Consider the following 25,322-nt stretch of genomic DNA (forward strand, 5'->3'; position numbering starts at 1 on the left):
AAGAAATATTGCCATTCTGGGCAAAACTACAGGACACTCCAACAGATTACAACAAAAAAAGGAGGCTGGATAGAAAAGATCTAAAAATGAGGTCAGCAAATGCAAGATTTAAAAATAGGTAAAAGAGTAAAGAAAATGAAAATTGGACTGCACCAGGTGATGATGAACTGCATGGCTTTTGACATACATCTAAGAAGGTTCCATCAGCAACACGCAAAACAGTTTAGTCATATTTTGCAAGCAGGCAACAACTAACAACTGGCAAAACTCACTTCATAATGCTTGCTTTGGTAAACCTTTATTGGCTTATATACCTCATAATGAAAGATCCAGCAAAAGGTGCAGTTCCACATAATTAAAGACCAATAACCTGCCTGCCAACCATGTTTAAATTATTAACTGGTATAATAGCAGATAAAATAATGCAACACATGTTAATCAATAAGCAGCTCCCAAATGAGCAGAAGGGAAATTGCCCAGAGGCACAAAAGACCAATTGCTGATTGACAAAATGATTTTAGAAAATAGAAAAAGAGAAAAACAAATCTAAGTGTTGCAGGGATTGACTAGAAGAAGGCCTTCGACTCATTGCCTCATGTATGGATATTAAAATGCTTAAAAATAACAGGTGTCAGCAAAAATACTCAGGCATTTGTAAAAAAGGTAATGAGTATGTGGAGTACACAGTTCACAATCAATGGCAAGCTCTTGGTCAGATGAACATCAGGAGAGGCATCTTCCAAGGGACTCACTGTCGCATCTGCTGTTTGTTATTGCCATGACTCTACTTCACAAATTAAATAAAACAGGCCTCGGATACCAGACCTCAAAAACATCAAATAAAATAAATCATCTGCTGTACACGGACAATTTGAAGTTGTATGGAAAGTCCTAAACTGAAATAGAATCACTAATAAACACCATTCGTATATGTAGTAATGATATTGCAATGGAGTTTGGACTACATAGGTGTGCTGCATTAATAATAATAATAATAATAATAATAATAATAATAATAATAATTCCTGTCATAAGATACACAACTGGCAAAGTACACTGGACACAGGCTGAGTCAGAAGTGCTAGACAGGAAGACCAGGAAGGTAATGACAATGAATCATGTCCTACATTCATGTAGTAGACAAAAATGTACAAGAAGAGAAAAGGGCATTGCAAGAATATGTAAAGGATAGTGAAGAAGATGTCTTGAAGCGGGTTTTATCAAGAAAGCCTGCTAAGGACTGGGGACGGTGAAACAACAACAAAGCTGGTCTACAAAAAAGATCAAATGAACATCCGGAAAGAAAAATGGAAAGCAAAGCAAAGCACTCCACGGACAATATACAAAACACATTAGCAATAATCGCGCCTCGGATTAACCTCATTGGCTACGATACTGCCACTGCGCAAAGCTGCCACACAACACACCAGACATTACCATCATCGACAAGAAGGATAAGAAAGTCTGGATAACAGATATTGTAGTACCTGGTGACAGTAGACTAGAAGATAAAGAACTGGAGAAAATCACCAAGTATAAAGATCTACATATAGAAACAGAAAGACTGTGGCACGAGAAAATAAGAGTAATCCCAATAATCATATCTCAATAGTAATCCCAATAGGGGCCTTGCGTGCTATCTCAAAACACCTGGAAAAGCATTTGGACATCACTGGGATGAGCTCAAGTACTAGCAATCAATTACAAAAGGCCGCCTTACTTGGAACTGCAAATATACTATAGCAATATTTGTAATGTAACAATATAAAAACAAAAAATAGCTGCCTATCCTAGGCCCTTCAGAAGGACTCAAAAGGTGGATATATACAAAATCCTGCCAAAAACAACATGACCGTGCAAAAATTGAAGAAGAAAAAGAAGAAATCCATATTATATATGGAAAAGATCAAAGACAAAATAGATAATGAAAAAACCTGACTATGGTTAATGTCTGGAACTTTAAAGAAAGAAACAGAATCATTAATATTAGCAGCCCAAGAGCAGGCTATTCGGACAAATGCAATAAAAGCCAGAATTGAAAAATCATCAAATGACACAAAATGCAGATTGTGCAAAGAAGCCGAAGAAATAATTGATTGTATACTTAGTTCCTGCCAGAAGACTGTACAGATTGATTATAAATCTAGACATGATACAGAGGCTCAAATGATCCATTGGAATTTATGCAGAAACAACAACATCGAAACAGTTAAAAATTGGTGGGAGCAGAGACCAGAAAAAGTGACAGAAAATGAGAAAGTGAAGCTCTTGTGGGATATTCAAATACAAACTGATAATGTTTTGGTGCACAACACACCAGCCATTACAGTGATAGAAAAAAAATTAAGTGGCCATTGTGGACATAGCAATACCTGGTGATAGTAGGACTGATGAAAAAGAATATGGAAAAAATCAGTAAGTATCAGGATCTACAACTAAAAACTAAAATCCAAAGATTAAGGCGCAAACCAGCAGTGGTCATCCCAGTAGTGATTGGTACATTTGATGCAGTCCCAAAAACACTTGAATCACATTTAAAGCATCTGAACATTGACAGAATGACTATCAGTCAAATTCAGAAAGCCAGCCTGCCTGGTTCAGCACACGTTATTCGCAAATATATTACAACGTGCAGGGTCCCGACTAGTAATTAACGCCAAGTTCAGCTAAAGAACTGGCAGCTGTGTCATAAGAAATAATAATAGTAGCAGTAGTAGTTGTTGCTGTCATCGTTGTCATCATCATGGGATCAAAGGGACTGTGCATTCGACAGCCCAATCCTATTCTGGATCGGGATATCGCGGGAAGCTATTTAAAACTGTAGAAGAATCTTCCACTGTCATAAAATGGCTGCCAACAGAGTGCAGTGCTCCGTCAAAGCCATTGTGGGAGCAAAATGATTTAAATTTTGGGATTGATAACCAGGATAAGCGGTCAGCTGCATGGATTCCAATTTCCTAAAACAGCAGGTTCCAGAACACACAAAAAGGCATAGTTAGTTCTCCCAAACACTAGATTAGGGGAACCTGTTTCTGAGTTGAACCACTTCAGACAGCAGGTGGAGGCCTACAGGTCTAAAGAGTCCCTGTTCACAGGAAATAGGCATATCAGGAAGTAGCCTAGACCAGACATCCTCTACCTGATGCCTAGTTTTTGGTGGTCCTGTCAACAAACAAGCTGGATCATCTCATCAGCTCTTTGGGAGGCCAAAGTCTCTTCACAAGCATTGGTCTGGTTCAACTGGAAGCATCTGCTCTTCCCTCTGACAGCTGCACACTATCCTCTTCAGGGTTTCCTTCCAGCCCCACAAGGCCTCTCCCAGCAGCTCATCAGGAGCTAAAATTCCCATAACAAAAGGGAACAAAACCAAGGCTGTTCATCATTCATTCATCATAGCAGAGATGTCTTGCGATAAACAGGCAGCAACCCTTGACAACTCCCTTGTCAACTTTGCTCTTTGGAACCCAAACAGTGGATGGCACTCCAGGTGCTTAGAGCACCTCCCTCCTGCTGCCAGAATCCTTCAACCTACTTCAAAGGGTGGCTTCCCACAATTGCCTTGTCTTAAATTAGAAACCTTGTCAGTTTGTTGAACAGGAAATGTGGCCACATAGCAAAGTTGTGGGTTAGGCTGGGAAGGAGAACCATAGAAATAAGGAAGGACAATGATCTTATCTACTCAGAAAATGCCGGATGCTTCAGAAACTTCTCCAAGCTATTTCCAGTCATACAAGCCTACTGGAAACTGCGTTAGAAAAAGCTCAGAAAGGAAAAATCCTGACAAGCATGTGAAATACTGGGCAGGGACAGGATTACAGTCAGAAAGCGCCAAAAGCTCTCAGTCCATTCAGGGGTCTCCATCTGCTTCCCAGCAGCAGTCCTCTGAGGGGCATCAGAGGTTATTTTAAGCAGAGGACTGTCACTTCCCTTGTTCATGCCACAGAACAAGTACTCCAGGGTTCTGGGAGATTTCAGACACTGGCTTGCGAGCAGGTCCTCCAACCTGCTAGACAAAGACCCAAGAGGCTCACACACAGGGGAAAAAAATCACTGAAAAGAACTGCCCCACACCTAAGCAGCTTTTCTAGAGACAAATCCAGGAAGCGAACACAAATCTGGGGCCCTGTTCACCCCCCCCCCAAGAAGAAGAAGAGCTCAGGAGCAGCTTGCACCCCAGGATCATCTCAAACACCCAGTCCCAAAGCAGCAGAAGGAGCCGCTCCAGAACACGTCTCTGGAGAAGGATGAAGTCTGGCAGTTCCTGGGACTCAGGCACAGGGTGGACACATCCTTGCAGGCCAAGGAAGGAGGCAGGCTTCCCAGTAGGGCATATAGCTACACAAAAGGCCTGGCAGAGACATGCCAGCCCAGGTCACTGTGGCTTAAATTCCATCAGGCTGATCTCCCCCCAAAAAGTCATTTCCATATCAAAAACAGAGGAAATCCCTTTTCATAAACCCCAAGTGATTAGCACCTTCCTCATCAGCTTTAGTTAAAAAAAAAAAGCCAGTCAGGTTATCAAAATCACATTAGGCAATTTGAGGGGATTACTGCAGAAGCAGAATGTGTGTTTTTAATTCCAGATACACACATCAGTCTGTGTGTTTTAATGGAAGCTGCTTTCCATAGGAGGTCTATCAAACGTTTCTTAACAAGCAAGTCACATGCAGCACAATCCTACCTAACCTGCTGTGCAGCTATGCAGCGGAGCCAATGTGGCATCCCATGGGAAAGTGTTGGCCTCTAGAGGCCAACTCAGGGATAAGGAACATTTGTTCCCTTCCCTCAGGGTAAGCCCCTGCTGGCCTAGTGGTCACCATTGATAGTGCCAGTAATATTCCTGGTGCAAGTCTGGGTAGACCAGATCAGGTTTGGGAATGGAGTTAGGATTCGGTGGGTGCTGTTGCTGCTGTCCTGTCTCCTTCCCAGGCACAATCCACCTCCTCCATGCCCTACACCTCCCCTTCCACCCACCCCACCCTGTTCCACTCCTTCCCCAGCTTCCCCCTGCCCCCTGTGCAATCCTACCTGGGGTGGCAGGCAAGGCCATGGAGTCTGGTGTCAACCCCCACCCCAAAGACTGTCACCTACAAAGACACCTTGCCCTGATTCAGAGTCCAGCATCCAAGGCTGAGAGAGAACGCTAAGCAAACCAAATCAAAAACTACAGCAGCCTTGCTCGAGGGATGTCCTTTGCTACAACTCTCCCAGCCTGTACATAAATGACCTCAGCCAGACCAGTACAGTCCAGGGTAGACCCACATTTTGGAACAGAAACCCCTCACACTTTGTTCTTTAAAGCCAATAAGGGAAATCTTACACTTACAAAGTCTAGAGGCTTATAACTGAGAGAGGGTAATATGTCTCAGCAAGAAAATAGACTTGCCACACTAGCGAAAACTATGCCCCTTGGTCATCACATGTATCTGCTTTTCCTGATGATGATGATGAAGGCAGCTGATGGACAAAATAAGATCCAGAAGGCCACTTCTGAGGACTCCCTCCCACTCCAGTAGTTCTTCTGTGGCTTGTAGCCTCCACACACTGATTTAAGTAGCGCTTCACTTCAACAGACCAGCACAAAGCAGAAACTGCTCCTTTTGTCTCACACTCTTAAGGATGTCCCATCATCTGAACAGCAAGAGCCTGCTTTTTGGGAAATGCTGTGTGCTCCCTTAAGGGGAGGCGGCAAGGCAGAAGAGACTTGGCAGAGCAGAGGGAGGGGATATGAACCTCGTGACCCCACTCCCTCCTTCCAGCTGACTGCTGGTCAGTCTCCTTGGAGCAGGGGCCTTGGAGCGACAGATGAGTCATTCTGTGGGAGAACCAACTTCCTGAAATAAGTCTGGCTGCAACTTCTTCGCAGGCACTTCCTATTAAGCCATCCTGGCCCGCAGTGCCAACTATGACAAAAGCACCACACTGGTTTATAATCAAATGCAACAGTTTAAAACAGCACCACACATTCTGTTGTCTATCTGAACACATAAATATGCTGCGCTTGGAAAAACAAGAGCCGGAAAAGCATTTTTTTCCAAGCCACAAGCCCTGCTCCAAAAGGGAACCTAGAACTGCGCACTGCCTCATCAAAACCAAATGTTAATTCAAAAATTTTATGTCTGTTTTGAACTGTGAGCCCCTTGGGGCAGAAAACTGTCTGCTCTTCTGTTGTAAAACAGCATCACCAACAGCAGCAACAATTTTTTTAAAACCAGATTTAAATGAGTTATGAGTACAGGTGTGAATTTTTTCTGATGGTAATGAAATAAAAATACATTAATATTGCTTTCTACACTTCACATTTTTGTAAAAAATAAAAAAAATTGAAATCTGCAAAAAAAATAAAACCATTTTCTAACATCTCTACATATTGGTCTCTGTAGGCTGGTTAGGCTGGACGGGAGGGGGTTTACATATAACTCCTCTTCCTGCACTTTTCCTCCTTGGGGGAAAAATGAAATCTGTGAAAAAATAAAAACATTTAAGCACACCTCTAGTCATGAAGCAACCATCCTACTGAGACCTCACAACAGCAAGCCAGCAGCAAACAAAATGGCCTAACTAACAAGTTTAGCTACCCGATCGATCTCCCGAGGGTCGCAAATGCCTTTGCATGGGGCAAAGGGTCAATGTTGTAGGCTGAGAAGTTTGTTGCCCCTCTCCGGTGCCAGCCCCACTGGTTCTGTTCTTAGAGCCTGCTGGCCTTCAGCACTCCCTTCCACTTCAGTCATTACTCCTGCAACCCCTTTTATAAGTCACTCTGGGGAGGGGGGATGACAAGCCCCTCCTCCTATCCATCAGGTTTCCTTTCTCCTGAGTTTCAAGCATCAACCAGCTGAAAGGACTCTCCCCCCTTCAGGACAAAGGGAACCACATCCCCATGCTGAAGCCATCTCCCAGACACTCCTCCTCCTGTTAACTCTTTCATGCATTTCCATCACATGCATCTCAACCAGCAGCTCACAAGAACAACCCCCCCCCCCAAGCTTTGCACTGGGTGTTTTTGGAACTGAGGTCACGCACGCAACACACACTTCCTAACCTGACAAGCACATCACAATCTTCAAGCCTGGGCAGGCTGGACAAATCTCTCTCCTAGAATGAGATGGCCCCATACCAGAAGAGGGGGCAGGCCTCTTTAGCTAAACACTGTTAAAATGACTTCACAGTTTGCAGAACTCCCTTGTCTCTTCTTGTAGATACATCTACTCTGTTGTATTCCCCTCCCCCCCCACACACACACACCTTGCTCTTTGTAATTTCTAGCAGTAGCACCAGGATTGTGCTTTACAGGTTGACTTGAAGTTGCAGCAGGTCAAGGGTGCCCCGATTGCCTCCCGACAGACACAGGGAGGGGAGAGCAGAATCAATTCGAAACAACTGCACTATCATAGCCATCCATAGCCCATCCATAGCCAGAGCCACTTCATGATGCTGGTCCTTTTTCCTTGAATATCCCTTTGCAGCCAGCCAGTGAAAGCAGAGCTTGTGCGGAAGAAGCGGCATTGGGCAACCTTTCTTTGAGGTGATGCTACGGTACTGCATTCACATGAGCTCCCTTCAAAAGGCAAATGCGTACATGTTTTGAACAAACAAAGCAAAGAAACAGACAGGCCAATCTCGTGCACAGCAAGGTTCCTCAGGGCCTTAGCAACCATTTCCCACTGTTTTGAAGTGAGTGAATTTAAAAAGCAGTGACATACCAAGTGCGGGGCCCTCCCCGGTCGTTCTCTACAGAACTGAGGAATCAACCCTGGATCCAAAACCTTTGGGGGCTCTTCATCTGAGTGAGAGGTGATGTATCTGCTTCCCAGCCTGCCAAGTATTTGTTTGCTCAAGAATGACTTGGTACAGAGTCAAAGACACGTGGCTCATAGGGAATAACAGCAGCCGACATCAGAAAGAAGCTCACTCCATTTCACACACTCTGAGATTTCCTGCACGCTGGTCATGTTTTTATTTACTCATGCACTGCCTTCTTTTATAGCAGCTACTGACAGATAATTCTGCACAGTGCCTGGCTGCTACAGGTACCAAGCAGATAGTATCAGTACCTGCATTATAATCCGAATACCTGAAATAGAACTACACCACTGGAAACAGATTAAACGTTCCTAGAGACAGTCAACCCTACCTTGTTTTCCCATACTCTGATTAAAGCCAAAATCTCAACAAACTAACTACTGCTTCCAATAACCTTCCAGCATCAAGGAAGCATCTATAACAATCATGTAAATTATATTGATGAAATCCCAGTCATACAAACAGGTGATGGGTACGGCTTTTCCGATCACAACTCACTCTCTCCCCTGTACAAACTGAACCAACTGCAGCTCCATTTTAACTAAGGTACATGGGCAGCTTGCGGAAAGTGCAGGCAGCTGGGTGGAGGGGTTAGGTTTCACCCTGCACAGGCAGTCTCCCTTTCACTCCCTTTCACTGACTGGCTGCTGTGTTCTGTGAGTCAGGGTCTCCCATTGCCAAGGCAGTGACAACAGTACTGGGTCCATTAGTACACTCAGTGCTCTTTGCACCGAGAGTGCCAGGTCATCAGATCAGTTTCCAACATACACCACTCCCTCAGCTGATGACTGGTCAGCCAATAAAGTGTATGAACCCAGCACTGCAGGGAACTTGGTGTTTCCCAATGGCGATTCCTCAGGTGCCTAAATACAGCTGGTGATATTAAGTGTCCCTCCCTGTGGGCAGCCAAGTTAAACTGGGACACCGTGTTGCGTGTGCCGTGTGCCCAGAAACAGATGTCATCCTGAACTGCTGGCGCCCCTCCAACATTCAGTCCTCTTGGACAAGTATGGAATTTTATCTGGTTTCTGGACTGCATTTCCATTGGCCTCACTGCACCCCATTCCAGAGCACTATTTGCAGACTATATTTAAACAAGAGCAAACAGTGGAAGGCAGGGAAACAACCACAAAGAACAGGAAGAGTGAACTGTCCTGCTCAGCACATCACCAGGGCCCAGAGTTCAGGCACTCTGGAGACGCAAAACACACAGGTGCACCACAGACAGCATAATTTACGCAAAATCTTGATGTTTCTTTCATGCAAGCACAATCATTTCGTCCAAGAGAAAATGCCCTCTTCCTGGAACCTGGCATGTAGCAGAGCTCAAAGACGAGGCAGGTTGGTGCATTATCCCACCTTTCCACTTAAAACTGGACTGACCACTCACAAGGTGACTGAAACAAAAACTTAAAGCCACAATCAAAGAATTCAACTGAAATACAAACAAGAACAGTAGGGGAAAAGCAAGAAAATTATGGCAAAAATCAAGAAAGAACTAGCCAAAGAAAAACCCATAAATAACAAACACAACCTGCCTGCCCAAAAAAAAAAAAAAAAGTTTCTCAGAAGGTAGCCAAAGGCCATCAGGTAGGGAACCATATAAATCTCCTGGGGCAGAGAGGACCACCAAAGGCAAGCCACTCTTCACCTGAAAAGGGGGGGGGGGACTTTCACACACAAGAAAGGGGGAAATTGCAACACAGAAGACAAGGACAAACTTCAGATACTGCAGCACTGACTTGTGACCTCCTCTCTCCACAGCATGGCTCTGGCAACTCCATATGTACACAACCACATTCTTTGGTCAAGGCTTCCTTATGTCAACCAGCTCCCAGCTCAATCTGGAGGAAACACAATGGATTCCCCTCACTTCTAATCTTTTGTACACAATCAGTGGCCCCGGTCAAGAAATGCTCTTCTAATGCACCTCCTGCCCCCTCATAAACGTCTGAATCGCCAATCATCTGCGTTCATCTAACAAAATAAATGAAAGTTCATCCCTTTCTTGTATTAACCACAAGACACTCCAAGGAAATCCAGCAACTGGCAACTAAAAATCCTCAGAAAAACAAAGTCAGTGGGAAATAAACTGCTTAAACCAGTGGTTCCCAAACTGTGCCTGGATCAAGAAGGCAGCACCCGGGAGAGCTGGGAAGAAGAGGCTGCTGCAAAAGAAGGGCACTGTGACCACGCTAACTTTGCAACTCACTGGCTTAGTTACGTTTTTGGCAAAACAGTTTAACAGCTTCCAAAATAAATGAAACTAGCATGGACAGGCTGTTCAACACACAACACCAGTCCAACATCGCAGAGAAAGCAGAAACACCAGCACCAACGCCCAAGAACAAGGTTGGGTTTTTTCTACCTTCCGCCACAACTGTTGAGATAAGACAGAATGCGCCAAGGGGAACAGCCCTCTTGGAGCTCAGAGCAGCTTTGGGAGGAATTTTTGTTAGGGGGAAAGCATCACACCCCTACTCCCTGTGGCCACAAACACTTTCTCCCACCATGCACAGTTGCTACTTGCAAGGAAGGGGAAAAAAGACCATGCAGGGCCCAACTGTACATTCAACCCAAGTTGTAGCTTGGTCCCAACACTGTGATCCTGAGTCCAATGGGACTTACTTCTGAGTAAACACAGACAGAGCTGCATGACAGCTACTTGGTAGAATGTGGCTCCTTGTTCTCATTCATGCACTCCTGCTCAGGGCTGGCTCCCTGCCTCTTTGCAGAAAACACCGGGGTGACCAAGCCTTAGAGGGTGGCGCCAGAACCCCAGAAACCATCAGGAAGAGGGCTCAGCACCACTTCTGCACAGAGGTCCTGAATAGGGGGGGGGCTCTTCCCCCCTCTGCGATTCCTGCTTGCAGACAGGCAGTCACATAACTTGGCACCAGCTAGCTACCAGGCTCCCTCCATTGTTTTGTTTCAGTGCCATGACCCAGAAGCGGAGGGTGGAATTCTCGGCAGTTAGTGAAACACCACACAAAGGAAAGGCGACAAACTCACAAGTCAGCAAGAAAAGGCTCCATGAAAGGAACTAGCATGCCATCACAGGGCTCGAACCACCCACTGTTGCAACAAACTGCCTGTAGCAAAAGGGGGGTGTCGTGAATATGTACATGTTAGGCCTTGGTTAGCATGTAGAGCCTGAACCAAACTAAGTCAGTAATGGGGAAGTTGCCAGCAGTTCGTAGCTGCAAGAATGTGAGTAAACAAAAAGATTGTTGTCTCTCCTCTGCTGGCCAGAAAGGACAGACAACAAGAATTACAACCCACTGGAATGCAGCACCTTTGCAGACAGAAAGGCGCCCTATCAAGCTGATGAAGTGCAGCTCTGGATCTCCAGTTGGGAGGGGTAAGAACTAGGAGGACTAGCAACCAGGCCCACTTCAAGAAGGTTCTGTCCTCAAAAGTTCTGATTGGACAGTCTAAATAAGTATGAAGTCACCTCAGTACTATTAGCATAAGAAGTATAATAATGAGGCCCAAGGGGTGTGTCTGGGCCCTTCTTGGACAGAGGTTTGGGGTGCAACATCCTGCACGCTGTGAGCTCCACGGTCCACCATGGGCACCTGGCTTCACAGGTAGCCAGGAGCTGAAAGATCTACAAGAAGCTGACCCAGGTGAGAGATAGGGATTAATAGAGATAGCCAGTTAGCTTTATTATTTTATTGCTGATATGTTTCCTAGCTGTTTATGCCTCTAGCATTTGTAACCTTATGTAACCTTATGTATTTAATAAACTAAAATCTCTTTTACTAAGTTGTTTCATTGTCTGTTGGGGACAAAGGTTCAGAATCCTGCCTAGCCGTTCAGCAAGCTACCAAGTGCTCATTGAGGTCTAGTAACTTGAGGACTGAAGCTTTAATTGGAGAAAGCGTTCAGTGCCTGCAAAGGACAGAATTAAGCCTAGAGGGTCTCAGTGTCCCTGGACTGAGGCACTGGCACGTACAGGGTGGTGGCAGTACTACTTAACGGGGGGCCTTGAGGACTTTAGGGTTCGTGAACCAAGAACTCTGAGCACCCCAAACCCCCCTAAGTTTGCGACAGGGGGGTACCACCTTTCCCAAACCCACTTCTTACTCAACAGCAGTTCTCAATGTGAAACATTCCCCAGGTCCTTAAGACTTTAAGCTGACACAGCCGCAATGAAGATCCAACCGACAGGAAATTGAAGATGGCCTGGGTAAACTAGATGTGCCTCACTCAGAATCCTGCTTATCTATTTGAAGACCTTGAAGCCATTTCTCCACTGCACAAACCAAGGCATCCCTATTAGTCATCCTACAGCAGAGAGGCTTTCAAACTTGCTTTGGGCTCCTCTGGGCATGTACGCCAAAGATGACCACATTCCCGGGAGCTAAGACAGAATCTTGATGTGCCTTCTGATTGGAAGGAGGCAGGCCTAGTACTGTGACGGACACTGAGATATAACAGGCAGCTCCTGCTATAGGTATGTCATCCTTCTGTCCCTCTGTACTGGAGTGCCTGGAGGATCCAATCATTCCCCAATGCAGACAGAACCAGCTCTATGACGATGAATTTCAAGGATGTGAAGCCAGAGCACCAAACCCTTCAGAGATACAACAGGCAGCCTCCCCCGTCAGCACTGACTTCACAGGAGACATTCATTAAAGATCGTATTTCTCCAGGTCACACTAGCTATTCTCTCACTGTACACAGTTTGGGAATTATCGGTGTATTGATCCATACGTGGTTCTTGACAGGCCCAGAAGGCAGGTGACTGGTCTTCTCCTAGGGGTCCCTTCCTTCTTTTTGCTGACTTGCTTACCCTCAAGCAAGAGGGCCACCTGATTATCCTCAAGCAAAAGCGACACACTGTGGACACAATCCTAACCCACTTTCTAGCACTGACATAAGGGCAATGCAGCTCCAAGGTAAGGGAACGAACATTCCCTTACTTTGAGGAGGCCTCTGTGAGTGCCACCCAACTGCAGGATGCAGCACACGTCCCATTGGCACTGCTATGCCAGTGCTGGAAAGTGGGTTAGGATTTGGGCCTGTATGTCTTATCTAAACTAAAGACTTTAAAACATGAAAATGCTCCTTTTAAAAAAGTTCCAAGGGGATAACAATTGTTGACATTAGTAGTATTCCTAATACTTGAGAGTATTCTGAAGTCTAATGCATACAGTAGAGAGGAACCTACAATTACCAATACCAAAAGGCCCCTTCCCTCCCCATGCTGGGGCCCCTCAAGGGAGATGTCACTGTCCCATGGTAGGCTCTGAATGCAGAAGGCCTTGTATTCGTTTTCATCACTGTATACTGTAAAAACAGAGCGTGCAGCAGCAGCTGGGGGCAAGAAAATGCCAAACAGCAATGGAAGTTCACAGACAGCACACCTGTCGGCACATCAGCACATGTGATTAGTATAACAGATGTCTGAAGTTCTTCTCTGTGCCTGTTTACACGTAAAATATGGTTCATGTCATTCACTGGCAGTAGGCAAGATTTTTTGGGTATCGTTAAAACAGAAGACCCTGAAAGCTGAAAAATGTGTCTACTGCCTCGACACAAAGCAGAGTTGTTGAGAACTGGGCGAGCCCACCAGAACAAGAAGTGGCCTGCTCACCATTCCGGGAGACAACTGAGAAAATGAAAGACAGGGGAGGTGCATGCCTGCCATTTTAATTTTTTAAAAAAGAGCTGTGCACCAGAAATTAAAAGTCCAGGAAACACTGTTCGAAGCATATTCATAAGCCCAGCCCTCCCGCCCGTCCCTTTCTGTATGCAAATCAATCATAGCCAGTCAAGCCATCTCAGGCCTTCCAACTGGCAGGTTCCCCGGTGCTGTCTCAACGCTCTTGCCCATGACCTGCCACCAGGCACCATGTCCTGCACCACCAGGCCCAGTTCAAGAATTCCAAGGCTAGGTTATTTTGAAAAAAATCAAATGCAACATTTACAATCCCTCCAAGCCAACTAGAAAATCAGGCACACAAAACTTCTCTTCCTTGCTTATAGCCAATATAAGGAGGAAAGACACTGGTGGGAAACCTTCCTGCCTCACCTTTTCAATTGCAGAATAAATGAAGGGGAAGCATCGGCCATTTTCCAAGGGGAGCAAGATGGGTGTCAGAAGGGCAAACATCATCCCTGAGCATTTATATTTGAGTTCTGCCCTTCTTCCAAGAAACAGGGTGGCGACTGCACCTCCCAATAACTGGGAAGCAGGTTGGACAAGCCAATTAAATAACTGTGGTTGAATTACCAGGCTTAAGGAGCGATGCAGTAGTTGGGTTATGCTATCATCGTCCAGGACAAAAACCTGAAGGGGACTTTGACATAAGGAAACAAATCAGGGAGGTATCCATGAGACAGACTGCTGTGACAATGGGGGACTTCAGTTATCCTCGCACTGACTGGGTCAATTAACGTTCTGTCCTGAAAGAGAGACTGGACTTCATGATATGCCAAATGACTGTGTGTTGGAGCAGCTTGTCATGAAGCCAACCAGAGGTGATTCTGGATTTGCCAATGTGTGGTACCCAGCACCTGATGAGGGATGTCAGTGTTATGGAACCAGCAAGGAACAGTGACCATGCTGCTATTCGTTTTGACATTCATGATGGGGGAAGAGTGCCAGGCAAATCTGACACAATAACCTTTGATTTCCAAAAGACAGGCTTCTTGCAATGAGGAGACTAGTTAGAAAGAAGCTGAAAGGGTTAAAAGGGTCAAATCTCTCCAGAGTGCACGGAAGCTGTTTAAACCTGATAATAGAAGCCCAACTTGGAGTGTATACCACAAAGGAGGAAGGGCTCTACTAAGTCAAGGGTGGTGCTAGCATGGCTATCCAGGAGACTCAGAGGACAGGAAAGCTTCCTTTTGTAAATGGAAGTCTTGCCTTAAGGAGGAGAATAAAAAGGAACACAAAGGCTGGCAAAAGAAATGTCAAAAGGCTATACAGGAAGCTAGGAAAAATTTGAGGAGTGCATGGCCAGCAACATTAAGGACAATCATTAAAACTTTTTTGAAAATACATTAGAAGCAGGAAACCTGCTGGAGAAGCAGTCTGTCTGCTGGACGGAGGGGGAGGTCAATGGGAGATTAAAGGGACCAGGAGACTGCAGATAAATTAAATGAATTCTTTGCATGGCTTCATAGCAGTCAAGCTCAAGAAGATACCACTGCCTGATCAGACCCCTCTGAGAAAGATGACCAAAGAATTAAGGCAAAGAGAGGTTCAGAGAGAGGAATAAGTTTGTCAATAACTTATTGACAAACTAAAGATTAACAAGTCGTCAGGTCCAGATAATATTCACCCAAGGTTTCTTAAGGAACTCATGTGTGAAATTACTGAACTTCTGACTAAAATATGCATCTTGTCTCTTAAAACAGCAAATGTATCAGAGGACGAGAAAACAACTAATGTCACACCAAGTTTTTAGAAAGAAGGAAGGGGGATCAGAAAACTACAGGCCAGTCAACCTAACATCTATTCCAGGTACGATGGTGAAAAATGTAATCAAGGATGAAATCTTGTAGAATAAGCTTTGCTGAGGGACATCAACATGGCTTCTGTAAGGGGGAAAACCAACATGGCTTCCATAAGGGTAAGTCTTGCTCCAAGGATCTAAGGTGCTGAAAATTTGTTGATGACTACATGCAACCTCTGGGTTTTAGAGGAAGCTTATCTCTGAATGCTGGATGCAAGAGAGTTGCAACAGAATGCAGGTCTCTTGTTGTCTCGTGTGCTCCCAGAGGCATCTGGTGGGCCACTGTGAGATGCAGGAAGCTGGACTAGATGGGCCCTTGGCCTGATCCAGCGGGGCTCTTCCTATGTTCTTAAATATTGACTTGTTCAGGGCCACGGGGACAGCATCAGAGGTGAGAAAGGGCTACAACATGGGTTTCTCCCACCCAAAGCCCCACTCTCCCGCCACTGCAGTGCACTACATAGGTCTTCTTCCATTGTTTCAAACAAGAGAAGTGCAAAGTACAAGAATAAGGCACAAAAACCTCAACCACTTACCTCCCAGTCATGTGCAATTTTGGGTGGAGCTTCTATGCCCAGTTTTCCTAGCTGCTTCTCCTTGTGTTTCTCATATTGCCTGTACCCTGCATATCCTCCACCTGTAGCCACCAAAAAGTGCAGAGGACGCAGCCGCAGCACTCCCCTTACTGGCGCAGTGTGGAGCTTCCGCTGACCTGGAAGAGAAGGATCTGGCACTTTAGAAATTAAAAAGGCAGGTAGAGGTCAAAGCTGTACATTTCCAAGCATGGCGAAAATGCTGGCCCACTCACGATGCAGGGTGAATAGTCACTTCAGGTGGAGAGCTGGGGCAGAAGCAGACTGATGGATCCCACTGCCTCCGTGCACCCCTTGGTGCCCCTCCTCAGCTGGGGCCACCTTAGGGGCCACCATCCAAACAAGGGATTGAGCCAGCAGCCAGTTCACAGGTGGAGACTGCCAAAAAGATCTGTCTCAGCAGGGCTCCTTCTCTCAGCCGAGCACAGCTGCTTGCTCACTCTCTCTGCCAACAGAAGGAAGTCGGCCAAGGGAACTGTCATAGCTGGATTTTGGATGGTAGTAGGGAGTTAGACTGTGGCATGCCTCATGTACCAGAATGGGTGGTGCTTTCCAGCACCACCACAAGCAAGGATATCACCTGGACCAGGTCAAAGGTCCAAGAGAAGATAATAAATGAGGAGATTCAATCATTGCACAGAGGAGTACCTGCAAATAGAGAAATGTGCCCACTATTGTGCAAGGTGAACTGTGCCCTTTACTGAAGACAGAAACTTTCAAAAATGTCAGAAAAAGCAACCAGGTGGAAGACAAGGACTACTTGCTCCAACATTGCCTCCAAACCAAGACCTTACATAGTAAAAAGCTCCCAGCTCTGAAGAACCCACTGCTTCTCAGCAGTCAGTCTGGGATCCTTGAAAACCAGGGCTTTGGAGCTGTTTGCAGCTATAAGGATACAGGGGATGCATCAATGGGATGATTCCAATTTCTACACACCAAACCATTTGAATGACAAGACACTGCCAGCAAAGGTGGTCAAGAGACCCATCACGGCCCCACTGTCTGCAGGAAAGGGGCAGCCTGCCCAGTTCCTCAAGCGCCAGATGGCTGGAGCGATAGACTGCTGACCTACAGTCTTGCAGGGGGGCTGCCTGAACGGCAGGCATACAAATCACTTTTAATTAGTGTTGGGGCCAAAACTCTTGCAAAGTTTCCTCCATGTCCATGACGGCCCTTTGTGCACAAGCACTTCCAAGAAATTGTTGCTGGAAAGGATTATACAGACCTGACAGAAGGCTGCAGGTAGCAAGTGCTTTCATTTGTGTAAAACCTGGGCACTCCTTCCAATTACCCACCACCCAGTTTCTATGCTTGACACCAGCAGGTCCTGTTTCCCTGTGCAAGTCACGACAGACAACCCCGTTGCTGGAGGCAGAAGCATTTTCCATCCAGCTGGCCAGAGGGCCCTTTGTGAGCAAGCGAAAGGGAGCACGTTCAAAAGGCTGGACGCACAGACGCACCCAGCATCACTGCAGCTTAAGAGCTGCAATACGAAAGACACTGCAAACAGCCCCAAACATACAAAGGACCTGTGTGAACCATTCCCTGGTTTGCGAGCAGAACGTTCTGGTTATTTGGGCTTCACATTTTTTTCCTTGCTGATGGGTTAAAGGGAATAGCACAGATTTCTTTTCTAGTTAAAATAATGAAGTCGGGTGCAAATTAAAACATGCTCCAGAGTTATTCATTCCCTATGTTTGAGGTTGGAGGAATGGCCTACAATCAGCCTGCAGTACCAAAACACAGAGCAGGATGGGAGGGCGAAAGACAGTCATGAAGTTTTTACTTTTATCACCTGCCACCTTTGTGCTCCTGAGTGAGGTCAGCACCTCACAGGGAGATCACTGTGTTGAAAACAGAGGTATGGCAAAAGACCTCCTCCTCCTCCACCTCGCCCCCTAAATCGTGGCTCGGGGTGTTTGAAAGATCAGTCTAGTTAAATTGCCATCTCAGATGCCGTTCCCTTCCCCATAACCTAAAGCCAGAGCTCAGCAGAACGCCGACTACACTGTGCGCTCCATTCACTTGCACAGTTACATTGCACTTTCAACCATCTGATGGTATGAATGGGGATCCCAAATAAAGCAGGAAACCAGAAGGCATCTCATGTCACTCTAGCCTGCCTATCTCCATGCCAACAATAGCTATTACCGCTTCATACTACTTGTGGCAAAGAAGCATCTTGCACTGCGCTGCTGCCACCTGCTGGACAGGAGAATACATCTGCTGCCTCTGGAACCACGTGGAAGCAAAGGACTTACCTTAATGCAAGACGGAGTCAGGGTATGTGCAGGCGCACACTCGTTGCTCATGAGACACATGTACCATTTCTTTCCCAAACTGAATTCAGGGAAATCTTTTTTTTTTTTGCTTGTTTCCAATTTGAAACAGCAACCAATTTGCATGTATGTTCTGATGTCAACCTGTGTGTCAGTCCCAAAGCCAGCAGCTCTTTCTCAGAGCAGGTTTTTAAATGTCAGAAACTTTTTTAACACAAGGAAAATGCTGATTGGGTGTTTGAGCAGGTAACCATGCAGTTGAGCAGGGAATCAAACCAGGCAGCCTGTCTGAAGTGGGGCAGTGAGAAGACAATCCACAATTGGTTGGGAGCCAAGTGCAGGAACTTGTATGAAAATCGAGGGAAAGCAGACCTCGCCCTTTGAGGAAAGAAGAAGGCCACAACAACTCTTGTTTCCATTTATACCTGGACACAGTCTGAGACAAATGAAGGATCTCTCATTTTTATTCTGATGTCTCAGAGACGGGTCACAAAGATCAAGATAAGAATATAAGGCATGACTCCATGAGTCCCCCTCCCATTATTTTGCACTCTGCTTTTTTCCCTGCTGGGGCTACCCCTAGGGATGGACATCCTAGAGACAGCGTGCTGGATGCAAGCAATCAATGCTAGGAAATTTTGCAGATATGCAAGGATACCTGAAGGCACTCAAGCAGTTTCTGTCAACAGCTTCAAGTGTTCAAGGGACCAAGGCTTCTGTGGCCCTCACACAAACATCTCCCGGCCACATTCCTTCACCCACACAGACCTGTGCCTCTGTTAAGATCTTCCTTGCAGAACCTAGCACAGAGTGCCTCTATGTATGGAAGCAAAGCGAGGGGCCACAAGGAACAGGGCCTGCTCTGTGGCAACACCCCATCTGCAGAATTCCCAGTCTAGAGCCATTCAACTGGTGTCCACAGTAGCAGCCCAATCCTATGGGCATATTATGCCAACGGAACGCATGCTCCACTGATATAATGTGCTTCGCAGCTGTCACAAACATGACGGCACTGGAGCATGCAGCCTAGCTGCCGCCACAAGCAGCAAGTGGCCAAGTTCGCTGAAGGTGGACTGAGGACACCCACTGGTGCAGGTAGGGCTGCAAAGGAGTTGGGAGGGAAGAGATGGAATGAGGCGGGGTGGGTGGAACAGGGAGGAGAGGATGGCAGGATAGAGGGCAGATCAGGTCCACAAAGCCACCAAATCCTAGCCCCCCTTCCCAGGCCTGATCCACCTTCACGAGCTAAACCATTTCTGCCCAACATTGCATATACGCAACAGGGACCAAATGTGTACACCTCTGGGTCGGGCAAAAATGGGTTAATGCGGACTTGTGCCAGTGATATCACTGGTGCATGTCCAAGCTGACAAATGTTCCCTTACCCCGAAGAGGTCTCAACATCCCAAAACTCCCATTCAGGATGCAGCAGGTACCATGTTGGCACTGATACATCACCACGCAGGGAATTATGGTGGATTGGGTTTCAGTAGTTTTTTTAGATGCCCGGTAAAAATTATTTTTCTGTTTGTGACACAGGAATGACAGGTTAACAACACTGTGCATCCCATTTCTCTGGAACAACTTGCTGTTCTTTCTACTTTCCACTACATTCCTAGACATGCATTAACTCAGGGCAAATTCTGTCTTTGATTTTTGAATTGACAACTGTCACCAAGTCTGTGCAAAATTCATTCCATGTCTACTGCAGCCAGAATTAAGAAGGCCTTCAGAATAACAGGGAGCTGGAAAATACTGGGCAGATGCCCCTTTCGCACTTGGCCACACACAAAACAGGAACCACATTGATTAAAAGCCTATAAGGTGGAGAACCAGGGCATTTGCCTTGTGCGTACTGAATATCGAGGAGAATTCTGGGTGTGATCATCTTACAAAGCAGGATATCTGCAGACATTCTGCCTGCCTCTGGTTTCTGCACTGACTGACAGGAGCACATTCAGATGAGTTTATTGGGCCAGGCTTCCTCAGAACTGCGTTCAGGACTTGGTTACAGAGCTGTCCTTGCCCAGGGAGGGCACCAACATGCACTCGGCCCCCCTGCTTCTGCAAGGATGAACCTTTTCAACTCCACCACGGAAAGATTCTGAAACTCAAAGGTGATAGAAGAAGGCCACGCTCTGCAAGCAATCCTGGAAAGGGCAACAGGTTCAGAAAGCCCCCCCCCCCCAGGCTTCCACACACCAGAATGACTTCTGAGGAGGCCTGTGGGAGTGCTCTGATAAGCTGGGCCAAGAAGCAGGGCTGACCCTGGACTAATGGCTCTGTTTGCATAAAACTAAAATGAGTTTTATGAGAAAGAGTTCTAGAGAAAACTCTAGAACTAAAAGAGTTCTAGAGAAAACAGCAGCCTTTGTTTTTTTCTGTTTGGCACGTCTGCCCCCGCAGGCAGGCATTATGCCCCAAGAGGCATTCCCTTCCATGAGCAGGAGGATGAAGGAAGGAGGCTTCTTCCAAGAAGATGCATTCTGGGGCAAGCCTGGGAGAACAAAGGAACCTCCATGCGACCCAGAAGTGAGTCTTTCAGTCCTAAAAACAGCTCTACAGTCTTGAAACCACGCTGTTTGGCCGCTAAAAGGTTAAAACATTGGATTTTGGCACTTTTTTAAAAAATGGGCTTTAAAATTGGACCCCGGTATCCACTGCTATTTGCAGTGAGTCAAATCCACAGATGCCGGACCTGCAAATACTGCCTGTAGTTTAACAATGCAGCCCACAAGAAGCTGAGGGCAAAACTGTGTTTCAGATGCCAGTTGAATGCTTTAATTCCTCGCTGTCTAGCACCTTTCTGGTTTATAACATTCACAGTACAGAGCTCATCAGGCCCCCCAATGAATAATGTCAGTATAATTTCAAGTACACTGTCATGTCCCACACACACCGGCAGTAGCGTGAGATTCTTAAATTTCAGTGTCAGTTGAGAAAAGAGTCCAGCTCTTTGCTTAATTTCCTGCCTCAACCACTCATTTCATGTCGAGGCCAAGCCACCTGCGCTGTTATGAATCAGCACCAGAATCAGGGCAAAGGATCTAACATGTCAAGCCCTGGCTCTCCTCTTTCAGTCCAGCGAGCGCTACAAGACTGGCAGGTTTCATTCTAATGTCACAGGACCATTTAATCATGAGTGTAGCTCTGAGAAATTAAACAGCACAAGGAGAGCCAGGAGTCATGACACACCATCATAATCATGCTAAACATCCCATTACAGGGCCGTGCCCTCCTCCAGGTGTCTTACCAAGGCTGACTAAGGGCATATTGACATCAGAGCTGACTGTGGGAGCCGCCAGAAGTTCAGAGATCATAGTTTGCCACATTTGAACAAAACCGAAAATGGCTTGTCCTTAATGGAGGAGGCAAGCTTTGAAGACCGTTACAAACAAGAGAAGCTAAAGTACAAAAAGCGTTGGGTTTTTGCACTTATATGAAAGACCTTATATGAAAAACCTCAAACTGAATTCTGCCTAAATGGCAGTTGGTTCGATACGACTATAGGACAGAACTGCTTAACCAGAGGTCAGCTGCAACCCATCCCACCGAGAACAAGTAGAATATATGAAGAACCTTACCAGTAAAGAAGAACGGGGAAAGGGGCTGCTTCTGAAGAACCAACATCATCTTCGTGGGACGGTGCTCATGCTTCAGGAATAGGGCACTGCAGAAAAACATAAAAAATGCCTATAAATATTCTGAACTTTGGGGAGAAACAATTAGCTTTCCAAAGCCGACTGCACAATATCAACGAAATCCATATTTCCTGACCTACTTTGAATTTTTGTTCCCACATATAAGAAGTGTCCATTTAAACTACACCAAATCTCCAAGTTTAGCTAAAACTATGGTTGGAGCTTGAGTGATGTTCCTGTCCTCTGAAACACACCCATTTCCAATGTGGCTCCACACAAAAGCTGCTTTTTGCAAACTGTGATTGGGCATAATCCACGTCACCTTCATTATTTTGCTCTTCATTTATTCTGTACAAATGGTAGCAAATGATTAACAAACAGTAAAGAAACAGGTTGAATGGACCATGAGGAACCAGAACACTTCAGAGTCAAGATGACTCTAGTCATGGCAACAGCAAGACACAAGGAGTGGCAGGCATTTAAGTGCAGCTTTCTTGGCCTGGGCTGGTTCCTTGAACATCTGGCTTACTATTGACATGATCTAGCAAAAGTTAGACTTTTTTACACTTAGGGTCAAATTCTATAGAACTTTCCAGTCCCAGTGCAGCCATGCCAATGGGGCATGTGCTGCACCTTGTAGGGGGGGCAGTCACAGAGGCTTCCTCAAGGTAAAGGAACATTTGAGGTCTTCTCAAGGATGCATTGTGGCTGTGTAAGCATTACTTAAGCATTACTTTAAAATGATCCCATTGAAATTAATAGTTTGTGGACTGTGATCCTACACATACTTATTTATACTTCCATCCTACCTTATCCCCACTAATGTGGGCGCCCAAGGCAGCTAACGTAAAATATATACAGTAAGACAAGAAGACAGAACAATAAAACTACACATAAAATAGCCAATAGCAGAGCCAATATTATAACGATATATGCATACAAAGAAAGAACATGGTATAGATTTTTTTAAAATTGCACTAATAGCAGCAATAAATAGCAAGGAATCATAAGAATGATAAAATAATAAAATGGCAACAGAAATGTTAAAATACAAGCTCCCTCCACTGCTTGCTTTTTCACATCTGTGATGCAGCAGTGGCAGCAAAGGAAAAGTTGGCCTTGCTTTGTTGGCCATGAGCGATCGAAAGACCTTCATTCATTCATATAAGTTCCATCTCTAATGTATTCATTTATGTAAATTTATTCAAATTTGAAATTTAAATTGACTCTTTTTTCCCCGGCCCCCAACACGGTGTCAGAGAGATGATGTGGCCCTCCTGCCAAAAAGTACGGACACCCCTGGTGGTTCGGGAGTTGAACTTTGAGGCAGGAGATTTGTTTGTTTGTTTGTTTCTGCCTTTCTCCCCGAAGGGCACCCAAGGTTCAAATCCCCACTCAGGCATCAAGTTTCTGGGTGACCTTGGGCCAGACACTATCTCTCAGCCTCACCTACCTCACAGGCCTGTTGTGAGGACAAAAGGAGAGGAGGAACAATGTACACCACCCTAAGCTACCGTATTTTTCGCTCCATAAGACGCACTTTTTCCCCCCCAAAAAGTGGGGGGGGGGAAGTGTGTGCGTCTTATGGAGCGAATACTGCAAAGCTGCAGGCGTTCTCAGGGCAGCAGAGCCTCCTTGGCAGGTGCTTCTGCCCCTGACCAGGGTCCTGCCTGTGCTCAATGGTAATGCAAATGCAAATGCTATGGTAATGCAAATGCAATGGTAATGCAAATGCAAATTGTAATGCAAATGTTCAGCGCTTAGTGACAATGCACTTGCAGAAAAATACTACAGTACCTCATTCTACCAGTGCAAGGATGATAAAGCAGAAAAGGCTAGCATATAAAATTCCTTTTAAACTAGAGGTAGTAAAATATGCTAAAGAGCATGGAAACAGAGCAGCGGAGAGACATATTTTATTACACTATTTGGTTCAGAATATTTTTTTCCCTGTTTTCCTCCTCTAAAAACTAGGTGCGTCTTATGGTCAGGTGCGTCTTATAGAGCGAAAAATATGGAACTTGGAGGAAGGGCGGTAAAAAAATGTGAGTAAATGATTGATTAAAATGGAAACACCAAACAAAAAAGAAACATTATAAGTCCACACTACAGGAAAATCCCACAGCATTCAGAGGAGCTTACTCCCAAATAAATGTCCACAGGAGTAACTTGGGCTGGACCATCCCATCTATATTTTAGATTACTAATTTAATCACTTTGGAAGGTGGGTTTGGGACTGTATTCCTATTTTTAGTTGAATTTTTGCAATATTTAAGGAATCCGTTTCTGCACAGTGGACCTCGTGCCATCTCCTTGCCGCTGCTTCCTTCTCCAAAGACAAGCTTAGCAGGAAAGAACTACAGGAAAGAGCACCTGAAGTCCCCCCTCCCCTTTTAAGTTCCTTCTGTCTTGAACCCAGGAGTAGAGTTCATTTCCATTTTAAACCCATCAACACTGGCATGCAGGTTTCCTTTGGCAGGAAACCGACACTGCCGCAGCCATGTCAAACACCCTCTTGTTCAACCTGCAAAACAGTCACTGGGTTTCTCTAATGGAACAGGAGTCTCAGAGAGCAACACATTGCAGCTCTTGGTGGGACTCACAAATACAGTTTGATAGAAAGTCAGCAAGTTGCAGAATGAGTAGCCCATTGCCATTAGAACAGGTGGGATGTGTTGGAAGGAGGACAGGTGTGCTACAGAAATACCCCAGGATGGAGTATAGAATACATCTCTGGATGCTCTCTACACACACCAGTAGATTTGCACTGAAGTACGGGATTCAAGTTTTTTAAACAAACTGGTGCACGTGTGCACACACACACCACTGTGGTCCTTGTTATTGGCTGCATGTTCCAGAATGGTGACCCCCAAATGTAGTGCTTTGGTATGAGCTTAGGAGGGTGCTTTGAGGTATACTATTGGGGTGTGACTAAGTCTACCCTGTGGCCCTGGTGACCCCAGAGCTTGGAAGCATGTCCCTTTCCCCTCATATCCCAGGCTGCTTTGTTCAGACTTCTAAAACTCAAGGGTTATCATTGGGAACTGAGTGTTGGGAGAGTCAGAAAAGACACAATAAAATATTTCTTTAAGCAGCGTGTAATTAGTCTGTGGAAATCCTTGCCACAGGATGTGGTGATGACACCTGGCCTGGATGGCTTTCAAAGGGGATTGGACAGATTGACGGAGGAAATGTCCATCACAGGTGACAAGCCATGATGGGTATATGCAACCTCCTGGTTTTAGAAGTAGACTACCTCTGAATGCCAGAGGCAAGGAAGTGGCAACAGGACACAAGGATCTTGTTGTTTTGCTTGCTCTTAGAGGCATCCTGTGAATCTGTGAGATACAGGATGCTGGACTAAATAGGCCTTTGGCCTGATCCAGCAGGGCTCTTCTGATGTTCTTATGGAATCAAACCCACTCTGATCTGCATCCCTCTATCCTGGTTTTGACTCATAGACATGCCTTATTGGTTTTTGCAAAAAATGACCGTTCTGCTCTTCTTCAGGAGAAATCAGGGTGGTTTACAACCACA

At 45.6% G+C, this 25,322-nt stretch overlaps 1 protein-coding gene and 1 pseudogene across 6 annotated transcripts in view; both read right to left on the reverse strand.

Annotated features, from left to right (window-relative positions):
* PISD (phosphatidylserine decarboxylase) overlaps positions 1–25,322 on the reverse strand; it is a 55,917-nt gene that overhangs the window by 28,919 nt on the left and 1,676 nt on the right. For 3 of the 6 annotated variants that reach the window (XM_066610051.1, XM_066610052.1, XM_066610047.1), the window contains exon 1: positions 15,809–15,889. Coding sequence is in view for 1 of the 6 variants with exons in the window: in XM_066610050.1 (XP_066466147.1) it covers positions 15,809–15,984; positions 21,729–21,814 (262 nt within the window). In the remaining 5 variants the exon portion in view is untranslated. Of the gene's footprint in view, positions 1–3,139; positions 3,207–15,808; positions 15,985–21,728; positions 21,815–25,322 lie in introns of those variants that run through there. The other 3 variants (XM_066610050.1, XM_066610048.1, XM_066610049.1) reach the window with 3 other exon arrangements.
* Positions 1,351–1,413, reverse strand: LOC136634673 (U4 spliceosomal RNA; annotated as a pseudogene).

The sequence above is a fragment of the Tiliqua scincoides genome, chromosome 14 (assembly GCF_035046505.1).
Source record: "Tiliqua scincoides isolate rTilSci1 chromosome 14, rTilSci1.hap2, whole genome shotgun sequence".
Lineage (NCBI taxonomy): Eukaryota > Metazoa > Chordata > Lepidosauria > Squamata > Scincidae > Tiliqua > Tiliqua scincoides.